The sequence below is a fragment of the Aptenodytes forsteri genome, unplaced genomic scaffold (genome assembly GCF_000699145.1).
Source record: "Aptenodytes forsteri isolate BGI_AS27 unplaced genomic scaffold, ASM69914v1 Scaffold310, whole genome shotgun sequence".
NCBI classification, from domain to species: Eukaryota; Metazoa; Chordata; class Aves; order Sphenisciformes; family Spheniscidae; genus Aptenodytes; species Aptenodytes forsteri.
In genome coordinates, this window is record NW_008795680.1 from 91,459 (window position 1) to 100,836 (window position 9,378).

General features: G+C 53.2%; 1 protein-coding gene across 1 annotated transcript in view; it reads right to left on the reverse strand.

The window, feature by feature from the left end:
- TNPO3 (transportin 3) overlaps positions 1 to 9,378 on the reverse strand; it is a 28,858-nt gene that overhangs the window by 18,810 nt on the left and 670 nt on the right. The window contains exons 2-7 of the mRNA XM_019472971.1: positions 8,875 to 9,043; positions 8,604 to 8,735; positions 7,819 to 8,019; positions 6,460 to 6,533; positions 5,470 to 5,626; positions 1,216 to 1,359 (exon numbers count right to left, since the gene is read on the reverse strand). Of these exons, the coding sequence (XP_019328516.1) occupies positions 1,216 to 1,359; positions 5,470 to 5,626; positions 6,460 to 6,533; positions 7,819 to 8,019; positions 8,604 to 8,735; positions 8,875 to 9,043 (877 nt within the window). The remainder of the gene's footprint in view (positions 1 to 1,215; positions 1,360 to 5,469; positions 5,627 to 6,459; positions 6,534 to 7,818; positions 8,020 to 8,603; positions 8,736 to 8,874; positions 9,044 to 9,378) is intronic.

A 9,378-nucleotide genomic window follows, 5' to 3' on the forward strand; every position in this document is an offset into this window, starting at 1 on the left:
AAAAGCCGCCATTCCCGAGCGGCGCGGGGAGAAGGTGCATCACGGGCACCGCTTGGCAGGAACGCTCTCGTGGGGATAGCTGAGCCAGGGGGCTGAGAAGGGCTTCAGTAAAACCAGGCAAGGGCATCTGCTCAGGAGAGATCTGGGAGTCTTTCGTGCCCGCCCAAGAACAGGGAACGGTGCTCACCTCTGAACACATATTCTCTGGGTCAAAACAGAAGGTGGGCAGGAAAGAATAATCCTGAAGGAGCTGCAGAGTCTCTTTCCTCCAATCCTCAGTCACTCTTGGATTTAAAAGTGACACCATCCTGGTACCCAAGGCCCACCACCACCTCACTTTTTAGTATGTGGTCACAGAATCACAGAACGGTTTGGGTTGGAAGGGACCTCTAAAGGCCATCTAGTCCAACCCCCCTGCCGTGGGCAGGGACATCCTCAGCTAAATCAGGTTGCTCAGAGCCCCGTCCAACCTGACCTGGAATGTTTCCAGGGATGGGGCATCCCCCACCTCTCTGGGCAACCTGTCCCAGTGCTTCACCACCCTCAGCGTAAAACATTTCTTCCTTATCTCTAGTCTAAATCTACCCCCCTTTAGTTTAAAGCCGTTCCCCCTTGTCCTGTCACAACAGGCCCTGCTAAAATGTTTGTTCTCATCTTTCTCATAAGTCCCCTTTAAGTACTGACAGGCTGCAATAAGGTCTCCCCGAAGCCTTCTCTTCTCTAGGCTGAACAACCCCAACTCTCTCAGCCTTTCTTCATAGCAGAGGTGTTCCAGCCCCCTGATCATTTTTGTTTTGCTCTTCTGGACCCGCTCCAACAGGTCCGTGTCTTTCTTATGCTGAGGACCCCAGAGCTGGAGGCAGTGCTGCAGGGGGGTCTCCCCAGAGCAGAGCAGAGGGGCAGAATCCCCTCCCTCGACCTGCTGGCCACGCTGCTTTGGATGCAGCCCAGGATACGATTGGCCTTCTGGGCTGTGAGCGCACATTGCCGGCTCATGTCCAGCTTTTCACCCACCAGTACCCCCAAGTCCTTCTCGGCAGGGCTGCTCTCAATCCCTTCATCCCCCAGCCTGGATTGATACCGGGGGTTGCCCCGACCCAGGCGCAGGACCTTGCACTTGGCCTTGTTAAACCCCATGAGGTTCACACAGGCCCACTCCTCCAGCTTGTCCAGGTCCCTCTGGACGGCATCCCATTTCCCAAGAGAAACACTCACCAGCACCTCGAAGAGGAGTGACAGTAACTTGCTGTTTGCCATGAAGGTGCTGTCCAGGACACCCAGGTTGAACCAGCTCCCCAAGCACCGGAAGATTTTGATGAGCATCTTCTCATCATTGCCTGCTTTCTCCACGCACGTCATCTACGGCAGGACAAGGAAGAACTGCTTAGGACCTCAACTCCAACACGTAATTTCACAAGCAAAATAATAAACAACTTTTGGAAAGCCACCCTGGAGTCTCCACAATTAGCATCAAGAACTCCCCCGTGAATCTTAGCAAGATACAGGGGGCCTGGGACAGTCAGCAGTGATCCCTCCAAGAGGCACACACAACTTTCGGCAATCAAGGAGCAGTGTTGTACGTACGTGGAAGCAGCACTCTGACCAGAAGACATCCGAGGATGCCCACACCAGCAGAGAGGACTTCTGCATTTAGCTAGGGTGACCGTGTCCCCACCCCGGTTTTGTAATCAGGAACATAGAGACAGTTCTGCAAACATCCTCTCAAGAGCGTGTGAGCATCCTCTTCGAGAGGATGCTCAAAGTCCACGTGACGCACGTTCAAGAAAGCAGACTGCTTCCAACATCCCCGTCCCCAGGTAACGCAGCCCTTGGACTTGGTGAGACGTAGGGGCAGAGCCAAAAACCTCTCAGTCAACTTCAGCTGCTGTTTCAGAAGCGAGAGAAGCAGCTTTGAGTGTTTTCATTCACTCCCAGCCCATCGGTTTTCTGCAGAATCCTGTCTCAGACCGGTGGAGCACAGACACGAATGAGTTTCACACGTGATAAATCCCTAAACTCACTCAAATCTCAATTTGATACTCCTCACCACAAAAAAAAAAGCTGCCAAAGAGAAGATGGGTCCTGAGGGTCAGACCTACCCCGAAGGCCAACCTGAGGGCACTCCCGACCACGCCACCGCAGTGTCAGAGACGGGATGCGGGTCTGGCAGCAGCCAGCCCTCGTCTCCAGCGACGGACGACGCTCCTGCCGCACAACAGCACCTAACCGCAACCCTTAACCAAAACCTAACACCAAAGGAAGCCCTGACCTCGCCAGGCTGAGGGAAAGGAAGAGCAGATGGACAGGGAGGACCTGGAGAAGGATCCCAGACGCCCTTCTCCTCAGAAGGGTGCCTAGACCGGCCAAGCGATCCTGCACATGAGAGCTTCCACGGATCCCCACTCCTCGCTTGACACTTCAGTCCTGAAGGCGGAATGCCGTACTTCATCACAGTCCCTGTACAATTTTTTAAAACTCCATTTTGTAACTCAAGAAAGTGAATTCAGCATTTAAATCCTACAGAGAGAATTTAATTCTGCTCTTCAGGCAGGTGGTTGAAATGCCTGTGCCGGGATTTACCAGGAAAGCTCCGGGCAGATGCAGACGAAGTCTGAACAGAAAGTCTTACGACAGGGCTGTGACCCTCGGCCATCCAACACCGGCGCCTCGCATCGCCTGCGGTAAGGCTGCGAGCAGCCCGGGGCGAGGTGATGTTGCCTGTCTCACCGATGCGACAGCCAGACTTCTCCGAGACGTCCTAGGAAGAGAGCCGAGGGCTGGAGACGGCTGGGAGGGACGGCAGGGCGCAGGGATTTGGGGAAGGTGAAAAGAGTTTCAGAACTGAGTGAGGACTCGTTCGAAGACAACTAAGGCTACGGAAAAAGTGGAACTGGGCTCCCCTAATGGCTGTGGTGGTAACGGCATGGACCTCTGCTGTGATAAATGCAGCTCAAGGGGGGAAGAGAGCCTTCCCAAGCAAGACCTGAGCTACCGAGCAGAGGACATAGCTCAACTCTGTCTCCTGATACGTAGGACGAGAGGAAACGGCCTCAAGTTGCGCCAGGGGAGGTTTAGATTGGACGTGAGGAAAAATTTCTTCACCGAAAGGGCTGTCAGGCACTGGAACAGGCTGCCTGGGGGACTGGTGGAGTCCCCATCCCTGGAGGTATTTAAAAGACGTGTAGATGTGGCGCTGAGGGACATGGTTTAGTGGTGGGCTCAGCAGCACTGGGTTAACGGTTGGACTCGATGATCTTAAAGGTCTTTTCCAACCCAAACGATTCTATGATCCTTGATTGTCACGATCCCCCTTCCTTCGGAGTTACCGGAGTAACTCCGGAAAATGAAGCCTCCTTCCCAGGCCGCCGTGGGAAGAGCCAAAGCCAGACATTGCACAGACACGAAACATCCACCAGAAGCATCTGCCACGCTCGTACCTCTGTTCCAGATACTCTCTGTGGCCTTCTTAACCACAGCCCCGCAAAAAGCAGCGTGGAAACAGAACGGGGACCTTCTGCGAGGGTTTCAGGCCAGGCGCAAACTTAAACTGAGCCCTCCTTAACCCCTGCTCCACCCTTTTCTCCAAATTAAACAAAGGGAAACTGCTGGGGGTTGAGTTTGTGTCGGGTCCCATCAGAGAAGGGGATTCAGAGAGGGAAGGGATGTCGGGGAGGGACCGCAGGTGACATCTGAGAGGCAGGAGGGGATAAATGAAATGGCAGGTCACACGGGTCTGGAGGAAGACGAAGCGATGCACTGCAAGAAGCGAGGCTTCTCTGGGCAGAGAATCAAATCCCAGGGAGGGCATCCCCCTTCTCCCCGGCTCCTGAGAGCAAGCCCAGAGCCCCCCGCCTATTTCTGTGCGGCACGGTACCGGGGACGCGCAAAGATGCTGCATGCCAGAGCTAGAAAAGACGTGAAGAAGTATTAATTGAGGAGAAGAGAACACGGGCACATGTAAAACTAAAGCCCTACAGTTTCGCTCATCGACGAGAAGGAAATCTAAAGGACAGCCTAACAGCGAAGGGTAGGCGTGTGTCAAAGGGAGACTGAAATTCTGCGATTTGGAGAAATGGCATCAAAAACGCACAGCAAAACACGGGTCACTTCACGGGGATGAAGTATTAAGGGTCCTAAGGTTCCTTCTATCTTCAACAGCTACAATTCCATCGACAAAGGACTACTGACCAGCAGGCTAGCAGGGCAAGAGGGAGGCGGCTGGAAGAGAGACGGGGAGACCACAGACCCCAGCGTGCAGGGCAGCCAAGGACGGGAAGATGGGGCTGCAGAGCAGAGAGACGACTGCTGACGGGACACCGCAATTAAACACACCAAACCTCGGCTCCATCTGGAGCACGGCGACATTAACCAGCTGCTTGGTGGAACTGCAGACTCGATACGCGCTGCCGAGGGTACATGATCTTTCCTTCTTTAGATAAGCACCGTGGAAGGGTAGACATTTACGGGAAGCTCTAGCGGCTACGGCACACGCTCCCATTTGAAGCTTGAGGCAGGGACCAGGTTGGCTACTCATTTACTGAGCTCAAACACCACTGACGAACACGAGAAGCCTCTCTGGAAAGGAAGGAGCCAGCAAGGAGCGTTTCTTTCCAGTCCCTGAAGCAATTCACCTCAACGCTTACTCACTCCTCCCCAAACTTGCCCTGTTTTGGGGCCCACAACACTCTCGTCGTTGGAGAGCGTGAGTGCTCCCTGGAAGAGGAGGCCTTTGAAGAAGAACCAGGAGATGCAGCTGCAGTCTCCCTGCTTGGCCAGTGCTAACTGTGACCTGCAGCTAAAGGCATAACCTCAGCTCATCACGCGACGGGCAGAAATTAGGTACGTACTTAACGTTTGAAAGGGGCATGAGAAGAGAGAGAAATCACAGGCTTTAAGTACCTGCATGCCCTTCTTTTACCACACAGAGAGAGAGAGACGTGTGTGTGAACCTAGAGATGATCTAGAGATGATCTAGAGATCTACATACACACCCCCATACACACACACCCCCATAATGGGCTGAAGCAATTTCTTGCTTAACCACCAAATAACCCGAAACTACCTCAGCCTGCACAGGACTCCAGTCCTAGCCAGCGACCGAACCGACGGTCCAGGAGACTAAAGAAAGTCCTGAACTAAAAACATACAGCGCCAGAAGACGCACCACGCTCCGTACCGCCAGCTAAAACAACGCAGTCCTCACACGGAGAGTCCAGCTGAGAGGACGAGAAAGCTATTAAGTCTCCATAACCAGCTCCGTTTTCACTCCAGTGCTGACACCAGGGACCTGACCGTGATTTTGATCTGCTTGGAACCGAAATACAGAAAATCAGCTTGTTTCACACAGACCAGCTTTTTGATGGCATCCAACCTGGAATAATCTGGACCAGTGATGTGGAGGGGGGAGAAGAAGCCGCATGAACTTCTTTAGCAGCTGACCGGGGCTCGGTCGCTGCTCGGTCTCCTTACCAGCAGAGAGATGACCGTGCTGGAATAGTACGCCAGATCTTCTATGATTTCAGTCCGGCGGTTGGCTCCGATGCGCAAGGATCGGCTGTGAACCTCTTCTGGCAGCACCGTGAGGATTTCCAGCAGAAAGGGCAGCGATGTAACGTCATTGCTGTACCTGAAACAACGGGGAGAAAGGACAGTGCGTGAAGGCAGGCGAGAGCCAAGCGTGCGCAGAAAACCTGCATACCGGCGAGAAGGTTAACAGCACCGCGAGAGACGGAGGGGCTTTTCAAAGAGATTCAGCGCAAGCGTTATCGCAGACGCTCTCCAGTGCCCAGCTGCGAGGGCAGAGCGCTGTCGAGAGGAGTCTCTGTCAGTGGTTTAGCTCAAGAGTTTCAACGGAAAAATGGCAAAAGCTTTCCCAGCCCACCAGCACATCACGTCCAAGTGCCATCGCCCAGGCAAATCGAGTTCCCTCCCGCTACAGAAATACCACGGGACCACCTCAGCACGGTGATCTGCCCGAACGAGACAGTCTCAGCGTGTGGCATCCCGCGTCGGCAAACAGAGGACAGCGAAAAGCGCTGTCACGCAGAAATTGGGCGTTACTGCACCAGCCCAGCGAGCGCCTCGGGACACCCGACAGCGGCGGCGACCGACTCGACCTCCCTGTTCGCTCCTGCGCTACGGCTGACGCCGGGAGGGGATGAGGGATCACCACGTAACAAAAACAGGGATGAGGGAAATCGCTGAGGCTCAGAGAGCCGCGTCCACGGAAGCGCGCACGGCCCCTCTGTCGCGCAGAGCCACAGACAGACCCACCTCTCCCTCCAGCCCATCTCCCTGCCCACGATCCAAAACGCTTTAAATTATTAATCAAGAAAGCAAGCAAGCTTTCCTATCGTCGGGCCGTTCGCCGCTGCGTGCCTTTTTGGACCGTGCAGGCCCACCCACTCAACATTTACTCAAGGAACAATTTAGAGTTTAACGATAGGAACGACTACTTACTTTTCAACCAGTGTTTGTACACAGCCCTTCCAAGACGCCATTTGCAGGGCAAGGTCTGCTATTGCTAAAGCAAGCTGAAAGGGCAAGAGGAAAGAAAGAAAAAAAAAAAAAGAAAAAAAAAAAAAGAAAAAAAAAAAAAGAAAAAAAAAAAAAAAAAGAAAAAAAAAAAAAAAAAAAAGAAAAAAAAAAAAAAAAGAAAAAAAAAAAAAGAAAAAAAAAAAAAGAAAAAAAAAAAAAGAAAAAAAAAAAAAAAAAAAGAAAAAAAAAAAAAGAAAAAAAAAAAAAGAAAAAAAAAAAAAGAAAAAAAAAAAAAGAAAAAAAAAAAAAAAAGAAAAAAAAAAAAAGAAAAAAAAAAAAAGAAAAAAAAAAAAAGAAAAAAAAAAAAAAAGAAAAAAAAAAAAAAAAGAAAAAAAAAAAAAAAGAAAAAAAAAAAAAAAAGAAAAAAAAAAAAAAAGAAAAAAAAAAAAAAAAGAAAAAAAAAAAAAGAAAAAAAAAAAAAAAGAACAAAAAAACGAAACACAGCTAAGTGTGGTGACTGATGAAATCTGCCCGACAGCACAGGAGAACATCCTGAGCTCGGCAGGGCCGGCAGGTAACTCCGAGCCTGCAGAGGCAGGGTATTAATTCACAATATCCCTGTCGCGCGCGCAAATCCCTGTGGTCAACTGCGGAACGCCCACCGCCCCGATGGGGTGATATTCTCCGCTGGGCTATTTAGGGGCCGAACAGGCACCCTCGCCTCAGTCTGCGCCGCGGAGCCGCGTCGATGAGGAGTAGGGGTAACGGGAATGCCGTACGGAGAGCAAAGGGATTTCCGAGAACACGCCAGGGCCTCGGGAGAAATCCCCCCGGTCACCCGGGGCGCTGCGGGGCGGATCAACCTTCTGTCTCTGTTGGAGAGCACAGGGAAAAACCCCAGGAATGGCTGCTCCTCCTCTCACCCTCTCCAAACGGCAAACAACAGGATAAAGTAATTGATTTAACTAATGGCACCGAATAACGAAGGAGGGCAAACAATCCTGTACGGGGAAGGCACGACCGGGCTGGCTGCAGGCATCGACCTGCTCTGTTCTCCATGTTGGAGGAAAAGCAACCCAGGGAGACCAAGGGCTTTGCTTCAGAAAGAGTCAGAAGCGACAAAAGCCGGAGCCGGCCACCATCGGTGTGACCCGCAGGCGAGCGGTTACTGTGAGGAACAGCTCTAGCAGGGCTGGGACACAAGCCTGCGGCTACCAGCCTGCTCTCAACTGCGAGTTAGGACTGGACGGTCCAGGCTTTACTGCCGAGAGCAGCCTCAGACCTCTCTCGCTCACAGACATTTACAGAGCAGCTCCTTCCACCCCTCTGCGCGGCACCTACCTGGGTTACGATGACCGGCGACAGGTCTTTCAAGTTCTGGATGTGGGACAGCAAAGAGTCCCGTAACGAAGCGTGGGAGTCCGTGGGGAGTTCGTAGAAGGAAGTCTGTATCTTCATCTTCATGGTCTGCGCCGCGAAGTAGCACGACTCCACATCCTGACGGATCTGCAGCAACTGGTCAGAGATCTCCCAGGCGTGGACCTGGAGGCGAAGCACGGCATCGTCAGAGAGCGGGCAGGGGAACGTGGAGCAAACCGAGTAGGTACCAGCAGGCTTAAGGTGGCAGTAAGGGAAAGCCCGAATTCCCCCAGATGAAAACGGGTCCTTCTCCATCAAAACACCCCCATCATTTTCACCAGGAGAGTCCCTGCCGCGCTGCTGCCGCAGCTCAGGCCGCGGGGGGTGGCTAACGGAGGTGCCGGGGCAGCGACACCCGCCGGATGAGTTGAAGGAGCAGATCGGCTTCCAGCACACGCCTGGCATCGGCGGGGACGCTCATGGCCTCACTTACCACAATCCCTCCGGGAGGGCAGATTAGAGAGCGGATCTGACGCCCGTCCTTGCAGTAAAGAGCAACAAAAGAGGCTTTTTCGGGCTAAGGTGGATAATCGCTGCGCCTATTACACAGCAATAAAACCGGAGAGAGCCCAGCGAGGGACAAATGGAAAAAGGAGGACCAGATAAAAGTCTCCCCAGATCAAAACAGCGATATGTAATTGCAAGATTGAAGCCACCGGGCCCGTCTCGGAGCGCACACCGGGACCGGCAACTCCACAGCAGATTACGGATGCGCCGAAGAGCTCGGAGGAGAGCCAGCGACGAGGGGAAACCATTGTCTGCCCGGCCTCGGAGAGGCAACCAACGGCCGCCTGGCTGGGACGAGACCGAAAGCTTTGCCCTTTGCGCCGGACCAGAAGCTGCAGGGAGAGCGAGCTGGGTGAGCCAGAGGACCGGCGGGCACCGCCGGGCAGACCCCGTGCCGCCCTCGCCTCGCCGAGATGGGGGAACGGGCAGCCACGGGGGACGAGCCCTTTACACCCCAGGCACCGTTTAGACCTGCTGAAGCATCTGCTGCTCCCGCGGGTTCGGTGGGAGAACGAAGCCAGTCGGGGAAGGAAAGCTTGGCCGGGCCACCAAGCGTCGCCAAACCCCACCAAGGGACGGCACGGCCAGCGCCGGAGCACTTCGGCACGGCTTGGGAAGAAACCCTCGGACCCGGGGACTCCTGTTAAGGAAAGAGATCTTCAAAGGACTCAGACGGTCGGTAAAATACTCCTCCTTTCCCGAAACATCTGCAACACATTTTAGTTTTGGTAAGATCATTCGGTTTTTTTCTTAAAGATTACGACGAATGCCTTATTTTTCCAAAACACTCGAAATCTGAATTTCTGTGCACGCTTAAGCTCGAACTAATCAATTCGCACGATTCACCCCATGCGCGTTGACAACCATCAAGTGCCTCAGCCCACCCCCCCCCGGCCCCGCACCCCGAAAGCTGCTACACATCAGCCGCAGGCGCTCGGAAGGAACAGGCTGACGGCGTCCAAAACCCATCGGACT